The sequence below is a fragment of the Pollicipes pollicipes genome, unplaced genomic scaffold, assembly GCF_011947565.3.
Source record: "Pollicipes pollicipes isolate AB1234 unplaced genomic scaffold, Ppol_2.1 Scaffold_4219;HRSCAF=4965_pilon_pilon_pilon, whole genome shotgun sequence".
Classification (NCBI taxonomy): domain Eukaryota; kingdom Metazoa; phylum Arthropoda; class Thecostraca; order Pollicipedomorpha; family Pollicipedidae; genus Pollicipes; species Pollicipes pollicipes.
Window position 1 is genome coordinate 29086569 of NW_023596448.1, and position 20694 is coordinate 29107262.

At 55.2% G+C, this 20694-nt stretch overlaps 1 protein-coding gene across 1 annotated transcript; it reads right to left on the reverse strand.

Annotated features, from left to right (window-relative positions):
* Window positions 1-1402: 1402 nt before the first annotated feature.
* On the reverse strand, window positions 1403-17028 carry LOC119095629 (WD repeat domain phosphoinositide-interacting protein 3). Its single transcript, XM_037218487.1, has 8 exons — window positions 16732-17028; window positions 9783-9959; window positions 8487-8669; window positions 7039-7229; window positions 5462-5547; window positions 4617-4718; window positions 3457-3584; window positions 1403-1520 (listed from the first exon to the last, which is right to left on the reverse strand). The coding sequence occupies exons 1-8, from the start codon at window positions 16796-16798 to the stop codon at window positions 1417-1419; spliced, it is 1038 nt and encodes a 345-aa protein (XP_037074382.1). The 5' UTR covers window positions 16799-17028; the 3' UTR covers window positions 1403-1416.
* Window positions 17029-20694: the final 3666 nt, after the last annotated feature.

Consider the following 20694-nt stretch of genomic DNA (forward strand, 5'->3'; position numbering starts at 1 on the left):
GCACTGTTTGGCACGCACAAATTCTCCAGGCTGTGCCACGTTCGTCTCGAGAACCCATTTGAAATACTTGGGCTGGCATGCGCCAAAAATGTCAGCCGGTCGTGCCGCCGCAGCCCACAAGCGGTCGAACGTCATCAGAAGCCAAAACAGTCGACCATTCGTCCGCCAAATGACGGCCGTCCGGCAGGTAATGCCGCAGGGCAATCCACAGTGAAGAGATTACCGCCGACGAGTTCGGCGCAGTCATCGCCTTGAGGCTTCGGCTTCGGCTTCGGCGCGCCACATGGTCCGATTACAGTGCCGCACTCTTTGCTATATAAAGGCGCCTGCGAAGCCTAGAAGGCTGCGTGGCAAACAGCCCAGTGGCTCGCGTTCGCCAGCGTCTCAGCGCTCACTGCCTTACAGTTTTATGTTGCTTCCTGTAAATCCCGTCTGTGCGTAGTTTGCGTGCTCACGGCCTTACAGCTGTATGTTGTCTCCTGTAAATGCCGTCCCGTTCGCGCGGGTACGTCGGCGTGCGCACCCGCGACGATAAGGCACCAACAAGGAACCAACGGGACTTGCCGACGAAAGACGCTTGTTACAATAGCGGTTTATAGCGGTTTATTTCGCGGCGGATTCGCCAGCAAAGATCCGTAATATTCGCCTTCCCTCACACATGCTCCAGTGGTAACACGGTGAAAATCAATAAATATCAACCGCAGTTCAGCATGACGATTCAACATTGAAGTAATCACTGAATGTTCGGGCATGATCGTGCCCATGAAACAATGACAAAAATATACAATAGCAATGGCTAGACGCATTACACTATGCCCCGATTAAAAAGTGACTGCAACTCAGAACACGTCCAGAACACCTTCGCCACCAATAATGTAAGTTAAAAATATACATTTTCACACGCGTGCTCTGCAGCCAGCGTCGCGTAACTACAAAGTGACGCGAGGTCTCAGTACACTGAAAGACACAGCCCGCCTGGAGCAGCGCAGCAGCTGTGATCCCGCCAGCCCACGTCGCGCCACTGGTCCCAGCGCCGCCCGCGCGTCGCCGGCCCGGAGTCACGGTCAGCGCCGCCTCCGGACCCCGCCGAGTATCACTGCCGCCGCCGGCGCCGGCGCCGCGGCCGGGCGCGCAACTGTGCACAGCGTGGCCGGCAAGTGCGGGGTGGGTGAGTGCGCCGGCGGTCCGAGGATCCGTCCCCAGCGGCTGAGCTGTGTCCAGGCGCGGCCTGACCCCCGCCGCCCCGAGATCGCGGCTGCCGTCCGTGGAGCGGAGTCCTCGATGCCGCTCAGCGGGCGTCAGCCCCCGGTCCAGCGGCGGTGCTGGGCCTCAGCGGCCGCCGGCCTCGACGGCTGCCGCTCGCGCCGCTCTGACCGCCGGCGGAGGCGTGCCGGCCCGCGGCGGCGCGGCCGGCCGCTAGGTGTCCTCCCCGAGCTCGAGGAACTGGGCGTACAGCTCGCGCCGGCACTCGCCTTTGGCCGTGAACCCGTACTTGTAGTAGCTGCCGTCAGCACACACCACTGCAACCAGACCCGGCCGTCAATCGGGGGAAAGCCCAATGTTCCACGGCGTGAGGTTATACTTCGTTGTTTGCTGCACAATGGCATGAGGTGATGTGATGAGAAGCGGCGTCAAGTAGGTAGTGGCATAGAGCGACACAAATGAAAACAGCACGGAGCGGGTACGGCAAACTGGGCGCCGCAATGTAGGCAGCTCTTTCGTGAGTGACGAGTTACAATCACAAAGAGAGACTACAGCTTTCCGATGTTCATTCCATCACCTGGCTGAAAAGTAACAGTAAGTAATTCTTACCCCAGGCCTTGGTAAAGCTTGCATTTACATTATGTGCAACGATGGTATTACTGTCGGTGCCCATCCCCATGCCCTGTGGTTTTGCCTCTGCAAATCTACGTCTCGGCTAGATTGCAGTGCGTGTAAAAAGTTAAACACAACGCGGCCTGCCGCCATCTTCGAAAACGCCAGAAAAACAAACGTAACGCCCACAGATTTTCCCCGCAGGCTGTGACGCCATGTTTTCGTCCCGTCTGGAAGGTGACTGTGCCGATGCACGCGCTGACCTCGCACCAGGGCTCTTTCCCCATTAGCTGTCTGTCAGCAGGACCGTGTGCCGATTGCCTAAGCTCGAGTCGCCACCGCACCAGCCTCGGCAATGAGCAGAGCCTAGGCACCAACGCAGAGGTGGCCTCTGCTTAGGCGAAGACGGAATATTACGTTAAGATAACCGGGGAAACCTCATCTCCTGCCCGATTTCGACGGCACACTTTTTCTTCAAAAGTCGACACGAGCTCATATCAGATTTGCATGTGAAATGCGCCCAAGTCTCATCATTGCTTCCACGAGCCACTAACTTCTCAAGCACATTTGTCGAACTATTAATAATACATATGCAGACTAGACATCTGTGAAGTAAGATCTGCATGCCGCAAAAAGTCAGTGAATGCCTAAGGAAACGTCGGCAAACTTGGGATGGCGAATACAGAATGCGTAGGTCAGCATGTGTTTGCAATCGCAGCTAAGTCTTTGCACACTGCGACACTTGGTGCCTATTATATCTGAGCTACTATATTCAATGATATCCCTCACCAAAAGACGGCAAGGAAAGGGACACGACGCGGCAGTAGTACGCTTTCAAATGCATATACGTAAGACTGGGAAATCTCCAGCCTGACAAAATCATGGCAGGGGAGGAGCCTTACGGCAACGTTCTCACGTTTCGGCGCATGCAACAGCTCTTGCGTGCCTACTTTGCCATGGAATCAAAGATCTAGCTTCCCACACCGTTGGGTTCCAATGACCTTTGTAAATGTCACGTACATCAATAACGTTTATAAAAGATGTCAGACCTAAAGGTCTAAAGGTCAGGTGACGTCTGAGGAAAGGAAGGGGCGTTCCGAGCATTACGGTACCTTAAACTTTCGCCACACACTTCAGCCGCCCACCTAGAAATTCAAGATCAGGTGGCACGACAGGGGTCCACACAAAAAGCCTTGCTTAGCTTGAGCTCCGATCCCAGAAATCTATCCCATCAATAGGTTTCCAATTCCTTTAAAATGATTAAAGAAAAAAGTCACGTGTCTTCTATCACAAGCCGACATGAAAAATGGATCACACCACACCAAAAGAAAACTTCAACACAGCTTGAAGTACTAGTCGGCGTGAGGAGCTTTTAGAACGGGTTCAGCGCGGTGATCCGATGGCTGATCAGGCCAAGTCCGAAACCGAAACCGAAACATCACCATCGCGCGCCCGCAGACGCCAAACTCCGCAAGCGCGAGCTGCACCGCCCTCCGCCGAACGCTTCGACGGGTACAAAAAGAGCCGGAACGGCACACCAAACTCATCCGTTGGCAGCAGGGAGCGTTCTACAGGGCATCAAAAAACTACCCAACACTACAATAGTCTACCAACCCCACGCCTCCCAGCGCGGCCCCTTACCGATGACCGACTTGTTGTCGGCGCCGAACGCGCAGATGCACTGCGGCCCGCCGGGCACCTGGAACCGGCCGAACGACCAGCGCGAATTGAAGTACTTGGGCAGCAGGGCGGCGGCGGCCGGCACCAGTCTGCGGACGGCGGCAAGGAGGTCAGCGGCGGGCGGCCGGCGGAGGGGCGGGCGATGCGGCGGGACGGGGAGTTGAAGTACTTGGGCAGCAGGGCGGCGGCGGCCGGCACCAGTCTGCGGACGGCGGCAGGACAGGTCAGCGGCAGGCGGCGGAGGGGCGGGCGGCGCGGCAGGGCAAGGAGTTGAAGTACTTGGGCAGCAGGGCGGCGGCGGCCGGCACGAGTCTGCGGACGGCGGCAGGGGGGTCAGCGGCGGGCGGCGGGGGCGGGCGGCGGCGAGGGCGGGCGGCGCGACGGACGGGGAGCTGGAGCAGCACGCGAAGCCGGCTGTCTTCACCGGGCGATTTGTCGGGCGAGGTGTTCATGGTGACACGTGCAGTTCAGATACGTCCGTCCCATGCAGCCGTACGTCTGACGTATGGATACACTGACAATTACCTAACGCGAGAACGCGCCTATGCAGGAATTAAACATTACATTAAACACAACGCAGTGAGAGACTTCGCGCATAATATGTCGTCTGCTCAGGCACGTATGACACATGATCCAGACCGCCTAAAAACGGCCGATGTGTGCCTGATGCTTGAAAGATTAGCAGGCACCATGTGATCCGCAAAGACCGCCAAAGATGACCTAAGCCGTCCCAGTTCTGAAGCATTTTCGGCCTCATGAATCAAACCTGTGTTTTGCAGGGAATCCATTACGCTCTTAGCCAAGTCTAAATCCCTCCAGTATCGCCTAGCCGAGACCAACTGAGCTAAAAAGAGCCCCGTGATACTGGCCACGACCTTGACGCCCGAGATGGCCCAACACTGCTGACAAAGGCGCCGACCGCAGCAGAGTGTCGGCACTGCCGGCGCTGGCGGTCTCGGGCAGGGCCGCCGCCACCGCGGAACCAGCGGCCCTGCCGGCCAGCCGGCCAGCCGGACCGCCGAACAGGGATGGTGCCACCCCTGTCCGGCCGGCACCGCCCCTGCCAGCGGCGGCAGGGGCGGCGCGGCAGGCGGCCCCGGCGACGGCGGCCGGCCGCTCACCCGGTCTCCTTGGCCTTGTGCTCCTCCTCCACGGCGAACACGTGCACGGTGCCGTGGTCGCTGGACACGCACAGCAGCGACGAGTCGTGGTTGAAGTTGATGCTGGGGACGACGCTTTAGGTCAGAGGGTCGGGCGGGGCAGCATCTCTCACAAATGTCGCCGGTCAGTGATACCGAGCACCGCACGGTGGGACAAACACCTGGCCCGCGCAACTGCATTGCAGGCCAACACTTGTGCACGTGCACTTAGCACACGTGCTGTCAACACATGCGTGGTGCGGATGATATGGAGACGGGCAGCGACGCTGGGCTTCGGGTCGAGCCTCGTACGCCGTACCTCAAGCCAGAGGTACGGGGTTCGGTTCCGCGCGGTGCCCACCCTTCCTACCAGGGTGGTGGGCACGCGACGCCACAAAGCCTCAGCAGCTGCGTGCTTCGTAAAACCCCAACTGACGATGACGACGACGACGACGCACTGCCCAGCACGTGTCTGGCACATGGGGCTCACCCGTGACTATGGGCGACCCAGGGCCACTGTGCTTAGCTCACCAGCGACTATGGCCGGGCCGGGGCCGACACTGTGCTGAGCTCACCAGTGACTGTGGACGGCCCAGGACCACTGTGCTGAGCTCACCAGCGACCATGGCCGGATCCAGGGTCACTGTGCTGAGCTCACCAGCGACTATGGCCGGACCCGAGGCCATTGTGCTGAGCTCACCAGTGACTATGGACGACCTGGGGCCACTGTGCTGAGCTGCCCAGCGACCATGGACGGCCCGGGGCCACTGTGCTGAGTTCGCCAGCGACTATGGCCGGACCCGGGGCCGACACTGTGCTGAGCTCACCAGTAGATGTGGGCGTTGTTGGCTCCCCGGCGCAGCTCGCAGAGTATGTCGCCGGATGACGTGTCGAACACCCGGATCAGCGTCCCCTGCGGCCGCCGCCGACAGTCAGTGGGACGGTCAGTGGGACAGTCAGTGGGACAGTCAGTGGGACAGTCAGCGGGACAGTCAATGGAACAGTCGGTGGCACAGTCAGTGGAACAGTCAGTGGGACAGCCAGTGGCAGAGTCAGTGGGAAAGTCAGTGGCACAGTCAGTCCCACTGACTGTCAGTGGGGCAGTCGGTGGCACAGTCAGTGAAATAGTCAGTGGAATAGTCAGTGGAATAGTCAGTGGCACAGTCAGTGGCACAGTCAGTGGGATAGTCAGCATCAAAGTCAGTAGCACAGTCAGTGGGACATCAGTGAGACAGTCAGTGGGGCAGTCAGTGGGACAGTCAGTGGGACAGTCAGCAGCACAGTCAGCAGCACAGTCAGCAGAACAGTCAGTGGGACTGTTAGTGGGACAGTTAGTGGGACAGTCAATGGTCAATGGGGCAGTCAGTGGGACAGCCCGCGGTACAGTCAATGGGGCAGTTAGTGGGACAGTCAATGGTCAATGGGGCAGTCAGTGGGACAGCCCGTGGTACAGTCAATGGGGCAGTTGGTGGGACAGTCAGTGGGACAGTCAGCGGGACAGGGCAACGGAGGACGGTGACACGCGGCAATGCGGCACGGTTGCCGGCACACAGCGTAAGGCAAGTCTGTTTACTGGCTGTCGGGTGGGACAGAGACAAACCGCCGCCGGCCGACCAGCAGGCAGTGGCCCGATGGGTGTTTGCACAAACGACCGTGTATTTGGCCCCGAGGGTTCGTCCCACGTCCCGTAGCTTCTTCAGATGATAGAATTGCGATTTCCCTACACACTTTTCGAATTGGTGGGCACACTCGGAGCCAGCCCCGACCGCGTTACGCATTGGACGATCTTAAGGCGGTAAAGGTGACCCAGGGGTTTCACAGACCTTGACGTGCCCGTTCGCCACATATCCGATCTCTATCGATTTTTTCGAGCACGACTGGATGTATTTGCACCGGGGGCTTACCGCGGCCCTGGCGACAGTCCGAGCGAGACGCCGGCATGTCGACCGAGCCGACGTCTCCGACATGGCTGGTTCGCTTTTATGGCAACGCCTCGTAGCTGAATGACTGAACCAGCAAGAACATCTCCTTCCCTCCACGCCGTGGATTCTGCCATAGCTGAACGAAGATTTTTCCGATATTTGCAGAGCAAAATATCACGCCTCCGATTGTCCAATAGTCGACAACGCCTTCAGGTCCAACACCCTCCTCTCTCCTCACTTTTCGCTCGCAACGGAGTCACTGCCCCGCAGAACCTCCCGCCGGCTGTGGCGGCGTACCTGGCCCGAGCCTCTGCATGCGCCAACACACGACACCACAAACCGGACAAATCTCACGTCCAGGCCGCACGGGCCACACCAACGACGCCACCCACCTCAAATACTAGCAATTCACACGTCTGAGCCTGCCCATTCTACCGGGCACGGCACATCACGTGTCTGAGCTCACCACAGCCGTGCCGTACCTTTTGGCTGGCGGTGGCCAGACGCGTGCCGTGCAGGTTGAGCTGGAGGCAGCTGAGCGCAGCCTCGTGCGCGGCCACGTCCAGCGGCGGCCGGGACGTGTCGGCCAGGTCCACCAGGTGCACGTGGCCGGTGCGCGCGCCGGGGAACGCCAGCAGCGAGGCGCTCGAGTTGGGGCAGAGCACGCACAGGCCTGCCGGTGGCGGCGGCCGGTCAGTGGAGGGTACCGGCGGGGCGGGTGGGGAGGAGCAGAGCACGCACAGGCCTGCCGGTGGCGGCGGCCGGTCAGTGGGGGGTGTCGGCGGGGCGGGCGGGGTGGGGAGGGGCAGGGCAGAGCACGCACAGGCCTGCCGGTGGCGGCGGCCGATCAGCGAGGGGTGCCGGCGTGGTGGGCGGGGAGGGGCAGGGTAGAGCACGCACAGGCCTGCCGGTGGCGGCGGTTGGTCAGTGTGGGGGGGGGGGGGGGGGTGCCGGCGGGGTGGGCGGGGAGGGGCAGGGCACGCACAGGCCTGCCGGTGGCGGCGGCCGGTCAGTGGGGGGTGCCGGCGGGGTGGGCGGGGTGGGGCGGGGCAGAGCACGCACAGGCCTGCCGGTGGCGGCGGCCGGTCAGCGAGGGGTGCCGGCGGGGTGGGCGGGGAGGGGTAGAGCACGCACAGGCCTGCCGGTGGCGGCGGCCGGTCAGTGGGGGGTGCCGGCGGGGTGGGCGGGGTGGGGCAGGGCAGAGCACGCACAGGCCTGCCGGTGGCGGCAGCCGATCAGCGAGGGGTGCCGGCGGGGTGGGCGGGGAGGGGCAGGGCAGAGCACGCACAGGCCTGCCGGTGGCGGCGGCCGGTCAGTGGGGGGTGCCGGCGGGGTGGGCGGGCGGGGCAGGGCAGAGCACGCACAGGCCTGCCGGTGGCGGCGGCCGGTCAGTGGGGGGTGCCGGCGGGGCGAGTGAGGAGGGGCGGGCGGGGAGGAGCGGCCAGAGCGGCGACCGCCGTCGGGCGGCTGCGACAAAATCGGACACAGATGGTCAGCAGCGCACCAATACAGCAGAACAGCCGCAGTCGAGTGTTACTCCGATTGCTGTAGTAATAGCGTGCGGGACAGTGCAACTTGCAGGCGGCGTTCTACGCTAAAAGTTCATCAGCAGAGCACATCCCCTGCATGGCTACGTGTGTTTGTCAGAATCTCCAACCAGACCGATCAGGTCAGATCAGAAGCCCACAATCAGGTCGAATCGCCTCGCAGTGCGTACTAATGGACATAGGGTGACACAATTAAGTTGATAAGCTCATTAACACAACAGCAGAGCACTCGTAAAGGTGTAACCACACGGATGCCGTAACAACGACAGCAAAACTCCGTCTCCAACAAGCTATCTTGCTCTCTATATACCTGCACTCAAGGACGACGATTCCAGATTTGTCATGGCTATCGACTTAGTTCCCCTGCCTCTCCCCATGCGTACCCTGAGGGTTGAACGAGGTGGGAAAGACGTGCAGCGCCTGCGGCTTCTGGATGAACGTGTACACTTTGATCATGTTGTCGAGCACGGCCACGATGCGGTCGCGGCGAAGCCGCACGGCACGCACGTCGCTGAAGAACTCCAGCTCGATGACGGTCCGCTTCTTCAGGTCATCCCAGATCATCACTGGCGGCAGGTCAGGTCATCCCAGGTCATCCCACGCCAAAGCGGCAGCAGGTCAGCAGCGCTTCAGTCGCCATTGCCGCCGGGAAGCCAAGATCGGCGCCACCATCCCGCCACGTCGAGTGACCACAAATGGTTATCATTCAGCCAGTCATATCGTCGCTGGCCGCAGGCTACATCATCACTCGCCGCGGACCGAGGAGCGTCGTAGGCGCTGCGCGGCAGCTGAGTCAGGTTACAGCCACGTCATGCGTTCCTCGGCACAGGAGGCCACAGACTATCTCATGCGCCACGGACGACACACTTTCACGACATACAGGACCCGTGATTGGCAAGGCACATGACGTGCTGCCTGCCTCCAGAGTTGGAGGAAGTGCAACACACATTCCAAGGGGCATTACATGTGACAGCCAGAGCCTGCGGGACAAACTTGGCCCACGAAGAGGTCGGGTTCACGTATCCCAGGAGCAACAAGGCCAAACATTTCGATCTCCCTTGATCAACATTTTCTTAGTCAACACCACACGTGCGGAGGTGCGGTGGCCCGGGACGCCCGCCAGCTGGTGGGATGCAGCACAAACACACGTGCGGAGGTGCGGTGGCCCGGGACGCCTGCCAGCTGGTGGGGTGCGGTACAAACACACGTGCGGAGGTGCGGTAACCCAGGACGCCTGCCAGGTGGTGGAGTGTGGCACAAACACACGTGCGGAAGTGCGGTAACCCGGGACACCTGTCAGCTGGTGGAGTGTGGCACAAACACACGTGCGGAGGTGCGGTAACCCAGGACACCTGTCAGCTGGTGGAGTGTGGCACAAACACACGTGCGGAGGTGCGGTAACCCGGGACACCTGCCAGCTGGTGGGGTGCAGCACAAACACACGTGCGGAGGTGCGGTAACCCGGGACACCTGTCAGCTGGTGGAGTGTGGCACAAACACACGTGCGGAGGTGCGGTAACCCGGGACACCTGCCAGCTGGTGGGGTGCAGCACAAACACACGTGCGGAGGTGCGGTAACCCGGGACACCTGTCAGCTGGTGGAGTGTGGCACAAACACACGTGCGGAGGTGCGGTAACCCGGGACACCTGCCAGCTGGTGGAGTGCAGCACGAACAGACCTTTGTTGGGCGGGTACTTGGGACTGATGCTGCCGCCCACCAGCGCCACGTAGTTGCAGCGGAAGAGCATCTCGACGCTGCCGACGCCGCCGTCCGGCCAATCCTGGCGTACCTTCTCCTTCAGCGGGTCGCAGTTGTAGATACGGAATCCCGCGTCCGTGCCGCAGGCGAAGCACCCTGGCAGGAACAAGAGATCCCGAGGTTCAATTTTTTGGGACCTCCTTGCTGTTCCTTTTCAGGTACGCAATACACTACTTGGGATATCTAGGGTTCAACTATACCCAATCTCCTTGAAGTGCACGCTTTAGACTTGTTTGTTGCTATCACATGAACTCCATTTTCAATGATTTCCACCTAAATTCAGAAAAGGGAAGGCAGGTCCCTCAACAACATCTGGAAATAAATTGGACTGATCCTGAGACATGTAGTCTCTAGCAAAAGCTTACGAACTGATTTATGTATTAGGCAGAATATTTCCAAACCTTAATAATGACAAGGGGGCAAAATGTGTTGGAAGGGTTAATAAAAAGGAAAAGATATGAGGGTCATGTTTGGGTCAGTGGAAGAAGCAGTACAAGAAAATGTGGGATACTTAGAATGTTGGATACTGTGCATAGCTTTACAACACAAATAGAGCCAAAATGACCATCTTGACCAATGTGTTTCATATCTGTTGGATAAATCAAATATCACTGCTGTATTCAAGATACCCAAAATACATGAAACAAAATGGACATTTGGTGCAATATTGAGATATGATGCACAGATCATAGCAACTAATCTGTTTTTCCAAACATACTATACCTGGCATTGCCCCAGCAACTTTTATCTGTTTTGCACCATTTGGACTCAGCTGTGGTAATGACAACCAACCTATTTAGCCCATCCAGAGAGGTTTGGGTCACAACCCTCTAAACCCCTTCTATTGGTCTAGCCATGCCACCTCCTTCATCTATATCTACGGCAGTTGTGCATTTATCCTTAAATGCATGGCTGAGATCAGGCAACATCCCTTACACAAACAACCAGGAACTGCCTTCAGTGCTAAAACCAATGCGGGTCTATCATGACATTATCTTCCTTACATAGGTCAGCTAAGGGATGTAGCAGACATGGCAGGAGCCACTCCACATGTTACTGGGTCAACACAATTCCATAATTTATTATTGGAAGATTATTCCAAAAGCTTTGCTTTGCCAAGTTTCCCATCATTATCTTTCCCTACCTTGCTGAATACTCTTTCTGCCTATGGCAGCCTTAAGATGTCAACAGGCATGATGAAATGCTACTCTTGATATGTGTAATGATATGAAGTGAGTTTAGTGATTTATTATGCTTCAACAATATGAAACTATCCATCATGGCATGCCCTTCAAAATCCTGGGCCGGACCTGGATCTGTCTCTGGACCTGTCCACAAACAACAAATCCATTGTGTTTCTGATATACTGTCTGTGTGCTGAGTCTTGGCATACACTTGCAGAAAACCTGACCAAGGTCAAATTGTGCTGACATTTCCAAATGTCTTTGCTTGAACATGTCCTGGGAGTAGTTTTTCTTGACATTACCTAAGAAATGTCACAATTCTTTTATATAGCTATTCATACAAAAATGTGCAGCTCATGGCAGTTTAAAAGACAAACCTTTCAGATAACACCATTTCAGAAAAAAACTGCTGTTCACATTGACATAAATAACCAGCTTGAAGTTGATTCCATACAGCCTAATATATTTTATAACCACAGGCTTTCTGCACATACATGGATCAAAAAAACCTTTAGGGTGATTCTAGTAACAGCCAACATAAGTCATGATACCAAAATTTGAGTGACAGGGTAGGAGGGCAGGTAGCAACTTCCCTCTTTCCCCAGGGACATCATGAAATACAGGAGCTGGATGGGGTGCTGAGGCTTCCCTCTAATTTCTGATCATTTCACATTTTCCCTGTGGTTATTGGCTAGATAGACATCACAAAAACTGCTTCATCCCAACCAAATGCTCCACCTTTAACAAAACAATGTCTTATTTACATGACCCATGGCTAGATGAGAGAAGACTGCTCATGCACAGATCAATTTTGCTTCTCTCAGGAGCATAGAAAATAACCTGAACACTCATTAAATACAACCAAAATGTGGCCAGACCTGCCAATGTTGCATTGCTAAGTCGGTAATTTTTTACTTGGGTACCTGTATGGCCGACGGAGGGAAGAGCTACGCTAGCTGCAGGGTTTCGAGTATTGTCGTGCGGGGCAAAAGCTGTGAGGCATCAGCTAACATTGTGACGTCACTGAAAATGGTTTTGCATCGATCGGGATCGGGGTTCTTTCGGGCCGACTGAAGGCCATAAGGCTTTTGCTTGTGATATGATGTCACTGGTATTCGGCTGGGTATGTGACGTCACTGGTCGTGAGTGTGTAAGGCTCTTTTGGGTCCACTGAATGCCGTAATGCATCAGCTGGCCATGTGTCGTCACTGGTATTCGATTGAACATCAGGCGCGGCCGGCCTCGTTCCATCTTTACTTTTCGTACCTGTCTGCTGCAGGCATTTGCGTGCCGCATAAAGGTTTGACCGAATTACCCCAATGTGTGACGTCCCTAATCATCACTTCATACGAGTGCACTTAGGCCCCACGACCACGGTGTGTCGTGGTCCGCGAAGTATCACCGGATAGCGTGACGTCACTGGTATTCGAATAAAAACTGGGCGCAACAGGCCGTGCTTCATTTTTACCTTTGTACTTGTCTACTGCAAGCATTGGCATGCTGGATGAAAGCTGCCGAACCACCTGAGTGTGTGACATCACTGGCCATGAGTTCCAACGGTGCTTTTCGGCCAACTGAAGACCACAAGGTGTCAGCTAACGACGTCACTGCTATACGACTGTAAGACGTCAATGGCCGTGGGTTTCCACGGGCCCTATAGGACCGACGAAATGCCGTTAGGCATCAGCTGGCGATATGACGTCACTGGTATTTGGCTGAACATCAGGCAACAGGTCATGCTCCATTTATACCTTTCGTACATGTCTGCTGCAAGTATTGGCGGATTTTTTGTGCGGCCAACTGGAGACCATAAAGCATCAGCTAACGATGTGACGTCGCTGGCACTCGACTGTGCGTGTCGCTGGTCATGAGGTTTTACGGCCTCTTTTGGGGCGACGAAAGGTCATACGGCAATGACTGAAGATGTGACGTCACTGGTATTCGAATGAACTTCGGGCGCGACAGACCATGTTCCACCTTTATCTTTGGTACCTGTCCATTCAAGCATTGCCGTGGAAGGCTCTGCCAAATTACCTGAGTGTGTACGTCACTGACCATTAACTTGCACACTCTTTTGAGCCTACTATGGGCCACAAGGCATCAGCTGACGATATGATGTCACTGGGTTTCGACTAGACATCATGCGCAACAGGCCATGCTCCATCTAAGCCATGTTTCGTCTGTACCTTTCGCACCTATCTACTGCAAGTATTCGCGCGACACAGGGGCTCTGCCGAATTACCTTAGCGTGTGGTGTAACTAGTTATGAGTTAACGCGGGTTTACTCTGGCTGACTGAAGGACATCAAGCATCAGCTGACGATATGACGTCACTGGTATTCGACTAAACTCCAGGCGCGACAGGCCATGTTCCATCTTTACCTTTCGTACCTGTCTCTTGGAAGTATGGGCGTGCTGAATGAAGGCTCTGTCGAGTCTCCTGAGTAAGTAACGTCACTGGTCAAGAGCTTTTTACGGGACCTTTTGTACCCCCAAACGGTATAATGCATCAGCTGATGATATGACGTCACTGGTGTCCGACTTAACATCAGGCGCGACAGGCCATGTTCTATCTTTACCTTTCGTACCCGTCTATTACAAGTATTGACGTGCTGAATGAAGGCTCTGTCGAGTCTCCTGGGTGTGTAACGTTACTGGTCATGAGTTTTTTCTGGCTCCTTGGAACCCTCTATAGGGAAAAATGCATCAGTTGACGACATGATGTGAATGGTGTTCGACTTAACATGAGGCGTAACAGGTCATGTTCCATCTTTGCCTTTCGTACCTGTAAAGTATTGGTGCGTTAAATGATGGCTCTGCCGAGTCACCTGAGTGTGCGACGTCACTGGTCATGAATTTTTACCAACTATTTTTGGCTGAGCGAAAGCCATAAGGCATCAGCTAACGAAATGACGTCACTGGTAATCCACTGAGTGTGTGACGTCACTGGTCATGAGCTTTTACGGGCCTTTTTTGGCCGAGTTCAGGTCATTAGGCATCAGATAACGTTATGGCGTCACTTGTATTCGAATTAACATCAGTTGCAATAAGCCATGTTTCATCTTTACCTTTCGCACCTGCCTACTGCAAGTATTCGTGCGCTACAAAAAGGCTCTGTCGATTCGCCTGAGCGTGTGGTGTAACTGGCCATGAGTTTGTGCAGGTTTACTCGGGCTGACTGACGGACATCAAGCATCAGCTGACGATATGACGTCACTGGTAATCGACTAAACTCCAGACGAATCATCTGAGTGGGTGACGTCGCTGGTCGTGAGTTCATACGGATTCACTTGGGCCGCCCAAGGCCACAAAGCAACACCTCCCGTGAAGCATCACAGGATGATTGTCGTCACTGTTATTCGACTTAACATCAGGTCCAACATGCCACGTACTTTCTTTACCTTTTGTACTTGTTTATTAAAGGTATTGACGTGCTGAATGAAGGCTCCGTCGAACCTCCTGAGTGTGTGACGTCACTGGTCACGAGTTTTTTACGGGCTCCTTTGAACCCATTTTAGGTTATCATGCATCAGCTGACGACATGACGTTACTGGTGCTCGACTAAACATCAGGCGCAACAGGTCATGCTCCATATTTGCCTTTCGTACCTGGCTGCTGCAAATATTCGCGTGCTATATGAAGGCTCCGCCGAATCACCTGAGTATGTGACGTCACTGATCATCAGTTGGTAGGAGGTCACTTGGCCACCTACGGCTACGGAGTTCCGCAGCAGAGGTGGGAGATGCACCATAGTTAAGCACACTAATTTTATTGTGCGCACCATTAAGTAACAACTTCAAACGCAACGGGCTGTTTCAACGACTAAAATTTTGAACAAACGTAAACACAAAACAAAGGTGATCCCAGCCCACAAACCGACGTATATGCAACGCTATTCCGCCCGACATCACAGGATGCGCCCCTGAGCAGCTACGGTCCGGAATGCCCTGATGGCTAAATAATAACCAAGGGCGCCGCCTAGCGGCCATAAGTTTGGGCCACAGCCCGAATATCAGTGACGTCATATGGTCAGGTGATGCTTGATGTCCTTCAGTCAGCCCGAGTAAGCCCGTGTAAACTCATGACCAGTTACACCACATGCTCAGGTGATTCGGCAGAGCCATCATTAGGCTCGCCAATACTTAAACAGGTGCGAAAGGCAAAGATGGAACATGACATGTTGTGCCTGATGCTAAGTCGAACACCAGTGACATCATATCGTCAACTGAAGCATTATACCATATAGGGGGTTGAAAAGAGCCCGTAAGAACTCTTAACCAATGACGTGATATAACACGCGAATGCTTGCAGTAGACAGGTACGAAAGGTAAAGATGGAACATGGCCTGTTGCGCCTGATGTTGAGTCGAATACCAGTGACGTCATATCATCCCGCGATGCTTTACAGGATATGATGCTTAATTGCATTGGGCTGCCCAAGTGAACCTGTATAAACTCATGACCAGTGACGTCACGCACTCAGATGGTTCAGCATCACCTTGATATAGCACGCGAATGCTTGCAGTAAACAGGTACGAAAGGCAAAGATAGAGCATGGCCTGTTGCGCATGACACCTAGACGAAAACCGGTGACGTCATATGGTCAGCTGATGTGGTATGGCTTACAGTGGGTTCAAAACAGTCTATACAAATTAATGGTTAGTGACGTTACACACTCAGGTAATTCGGCAGACCCTTCCTTCAGCATTCAAATACTTGCAATGGACAGGTACCAAAGGCAAAGATGGGGCATGGCCATGGCCGCCTGAATTGTATTCGGATACCAGTGACGGCACATCTTCAGTTAATGTAGTATGACCTTTCATCGGCCCAAAAGAGGCCGTAAAATCTGATCACAAGTGACATCACACACAGTCGAATGCCAGTGACGTCACATCATTAGGCTATGCTTTACGGCCCTCAGTTGGCCCCCAAAGATCCATAAAAATGCATGACCAGTGACGTCACACACTCACGTGATTTGGTAGCTTTTATTCATCACGCCAGTGCTTGCAGTAGACAGGTACGAAGCTAAAAATGAACCTTGACCTGTTGCGACCAATATTTAGTCGAATATCACTGACGTCACGATACCCAGCGATATTTCACGGAACATGATACACCGCGGCCGTGGGGCCTAAGTGCACTCGTATCAAGTGATGATTGGTGACGTCACACATTCAGGTGATTCGGTCAAGCTTTTATTCGGCACGCAAATGCTTGCAGCAGACAGGTACGAAAGGTAAAGATGGAATAAGGCCCGTTGCGCCTGATGTTTCATTGAATACCAGCGACGACATATCGTCAGGTGATGCTTTACGGCATTCATTGCACCCAAAAGAGCCCTAAAGCCTCACAACCAGTGACGTCACATATCCAGTCGAATACCAGTGACATCATATCGCTAGCAAATGCCTTGTAGCCTTCAGTCGGCCCAAAAGAACCCAGATCGATGCAAACCCATTTTCAGTGACGTCACTACGTCGGCTGATACCTAACAGCATTTCTCCATCATGGCAGTACGGGAACCCTGCAGCCAGCGTAGCTCTCTCCCCACCGTCGGCAATACAGGTACCCAAGTAAAAAAAAGCCGCTAAGTCTGCGCTAGTAACATGTTGAATACCGACGTCCACGTCACCGAGAATATGTCATGTAGTCACAAGTGTAGGACAAATTATTTCCTCACCTTGGTCCTGATTAAATGCAGAAAACAGCAACCCATTTGAGTGGGGTGGATTACAGTTCATACTCATCTTAGGCGGGAGAGGAACACCCGCAAATGCCGCGACCAATGCTACGAACAAATATTGGCCCGTCCCACGCAAGTTGGTAAGTTGTTACACGATTAAACGCTCAAACTAGTCCTGATCACCCAGCCACACCTCAAGGGATATCTTTTGCGCACATCCAATGACGTGCTCCTGCATATCCTTTCCCGTGAACCCTTTATTGGCCCAACCACACAAAAGCACGCCCGGCCGTCCCCCAGCTCTCTGCCCGATGCTGATGTAAACAAATGCGACATCCAAGGCCATGCGTAACGGCTCGCACGTTTTCGTGCTAAAGTGCTGCCTTATATTTGCATTCCCCAATGAACCTTAAAGTTCGGATCAGTGGCAGATACTTTCTGCTTAGACATTATTCCATCATCATAACACGATTTGCATCTATCAACAGCTTTGACTAGGTTGAAATAGTGAGATTTTCGCCATTTGGTTTAGCTGGCAGTCCCGCGAATCTGCGGCGCAAACGCCGCGACCTCGCCCCGGCCACCAATGCATCAATCATGATGGCCCGCTGGCTCCCGCAGACCTGAACTCAAAGCTATTCACAAACAAAACATTGTAGGCGAATGATGTGTCAAACACTTTATTTCGAATGACCAGAATATGTCAGCGGGTCAAACTCGATTAGGCGATGCAGTTTGGGCAGGCCTGTCAGCACTCTTCCAACTCATCCCAGTACTGTTTCCAAGACGCGACGACCGGTGTATCCGCCCCACTTCATACCTGGAAGAGGAACCGTACTCCGGTCCTTTCCCACCAGCATAACCTGGTGCCAGCTTGCACGCCTCATCCATGCCCCATGTTCGATGAACACCCGAGGACCAATTGGCCTTACATCGTTGTTCCCACTGACAAACCAACCTTAAGCATTGGCTCCAGCCGATCGCCTGCTCCCAATCTTTCAATCCACCTGGCCAGCTTCTGCCATTATGCCCGGGCGCTTCAGCCTCCGTCACAAGCAGAAGACTCTTGCATACCTTCCGTCAACACAGAAACCCAATTGCCGCCTGTTTCGATGTTTATTGAGTAAAACCGAAAACTTCCCCGGAGGCGCTCTCCTCTGCAATCAGAAACGAGAGCACGCCACGGCGACCTCCCCCCACGACGTTTCAGCGAACGTTTCCAGCGCTGGTGGCGGACGCATCTTCAAAGCCAAATCTCCACGGGTCATGAGGTCACAATTTCTCGCCCACGACAGTGACTCGTCCACTCACTGCAACAAAGAAACTTCTCCACAGGGCTATGGCGCAGCTCGGCACCATGATGCCCTGGCAACGGCCCGGCCTTGAGACACGTGCGCGCGCCGCGCGTGCGTCACCGGCAGCCGCATTGCGACAACGGAACCTGACGACACGAGAAGTCACGTCGCGTGTACCGACAGGCGTCACAACACTGGGCGCGCACCCCCGGTCTTCGTTTTTAAAGCGGGCAAACGCGACGCATGTTCTGCTATTCTGCGACACTATTCTGCGGAACGCCGGCGACAGCAGACCACAGCGCCCAGCAGCCTTCGCACAACCGTGGTTCGCACCAGGGCCCCATCGTAGGAGCCGAAGGTGTCAATCACTAGGCCATCGCACCTCACTCTTCTGCGTCGTCTTCCTTCAGCCGCCAGGCGACAGCTGCGCTGCACAGACAGCCGAAACACGAGCGCTCAAACGCACCCCGCCACCTTCCACGCATCAGCCGAAACCATGAGGACGGCACGACAGCATAAGCCTCCCAGAGCGGGCGCCGGCTGATGCTAACAGGCCGGATGAGAGAATCACGCACCGCAGAATTTAGGCTCACCGCCCGACGTCCGGTGCGAACAGACGGCCGCAGGGACGTACGAGACGGGGGAGAGGGGGGGGGGGGGGGGGGCAACAGCGCCGCAAAACAACTCCCTGATCGGACATCGCACGCCTGCCGGGAGGCCTCCAGTCATCTAAGCGCCCTCGCCCGACCCGAGCGGACCGCCTGGCCAACTCTGGCTGCCGGTCAGACGACGCGACAGCGCTCCTGGATACGAATGACGTGCATCCCACGGTCAGCGCTCCAACAGGCAGATCCGTGCGGTGCGGTCATTGCGCCATCTTGACGGGGGCGGCAGTGGGCGATGATCACCGCACCCCACACCCTAACGAGTGCCGTCATGTCTTGCCCCCGCGGGAGCGGCATGTTCGCGGCAGCATCCTGCACTGGTTCACAGCATACCTACACTGAAAGAGAACGTTAGTGGTCGTCGAGCTCCACTCGCCGATGGCTCCTCTTACAGCACGCAGCCTGGTTTCGTTAGCTGGCCGCACGGCACCATGCGCAGTCCCACTCAGTGCTTGACGGCTGTTGCCATGGAGACGGGTCGGACTGCCAGGTGGGAACGGCACGTCCCGGACAGCCTGGCTCTGTCCGAGGACGGAGGATACCGCGACAAATCAGCCAACCGCCACTGTGCACTGCGAAAAAGGGTGGAATTCAGGCTATCAAGCAACCGTTGACCCTCCTCGGGAAAATGAGCTGGAAAAGGAACAGGCGTTCACGCCAGGCATTCATCGAGACTGATCGAATTGGCAACACAAACACCAATACTCGGGATTAAGGTTTGCACGCATGCAGGCATCGAAACAAAAAGGGCCGACTTCGGCAAAGGTCCGGTTTTTTTACGGCCAGTATCCTATCTTACGTTTCAAAAAAGGGATCATTCGGATGATACAGCAGCACGGACGGCACGACCAGCTGATAATTCGGTCGCGGCGGAGTACGTTTGATGCGCGTACAACTACGTGCATACGGCGTCGCCAATGTTACGCTAAACTCCAAGACAAAAGCGGCTGGAGATCATGCGAGGCCGACCCACGGTATGACCTCACGTGCACGCCCGAAAGCTCCGAAGTCACTGGATTCTCGCCCCCTCCATCCAGTGGCGCTACTACAGCTACACGTGCAACGCCTCAATCACACACTCATCTCTTCCCGTGCCAATCCAACCAGCTCTGCGTTCACAGGTCCGCACACAAGCATGCAGTCAGGCGACAGCCCTCGAGAAGTCATGCAGATAGTTCATGGCTGAGGCCGACGGGGCCCTTTTAGTAACAGCATTGCACATAGACCCCAGATCAGGGCGGCAACGGTGCTGTCAGCTGCAATCAGGGACAGGCAAGAAGAGGCTCCCAAACGCACAGATCTCACCGACCGTCGTGTCAGGATCCATCAGTATGCCACGCGCACCCAAACTGAGAGTTCATGCATCGGTAACTTGTCGGAAACCAACCAATCTCATACACAACACTGAGACCTGGTCGCCAAATTTCATCTGCGGAAGGGTCTGTGTGTGACTGGCGGAACCGCACCCAAACACGTTTCGCAGACCGCGGGCGACAAACAGATTATTTTATGTTCCAGGATGGCCAGCATGCCCCTGCAACTCAGAGATCATCACCTCACAGAACTCGGCTGCCGCACTACGTTCGGCATGATCTTCGGATTTTGATCTGGACTGCTTAATCCAGTCAGTCCGATCCAATGCAATCACAAATTCGCGAGTACACAAGCATCCCGTTCAAACATAGGAAAAGGAACCATCAAACAACCCTTACTGGTAAAAACCTGTCGCCCCCACGTTGTAAAGATTTGGTTCGCCGAACGCATTACCGTCCCGACAGGATGCTATTCCACACTACGGAACACCAACTCCATCTCCTCGACTTCATCTGCGGTTAGACCACATTCGGGCCGACTGAAGCCCTCCAGCACACTCTACATACAATCCATCAACAAGACGGAAATAAATTTTCTGGTTGACGTGGTCCAATTGGGGGGTCGGCCTCACTTTACACGGGCAGAGCGGCGCCTTGGCGCTGCGCCAGCACCGACCGCGGATGTTG

What these genes read in the sequence shown, in the direction of transcription:
- LOC119095629 (XM_037218487.1), bottom strand. Translation starts at nt 16,798, where the DNA reads ATGAGTATGAACTGTAATCCACCCCACTCAAATGGGTTGCTGTTTTCT. An exon ending in CACCTCGTTCAACCCTCAGG is followed by an intron (nt 7,230 to 8,486) that starts GTACGCATGGGG and finishes CGCCACCGGCAG; the next exon opens with GCCTGTGCGTGCTCTGCCCC. An exon ending in CACAAGGCCAAGGAGACCGG is followed by an intron (nt 3,585 to 4,616) that starts GTGAGCGGCCGG and finishes CGCCGTCCGCAG; the next exon opens with ACTGGTGCCGGCCGCCGCCG.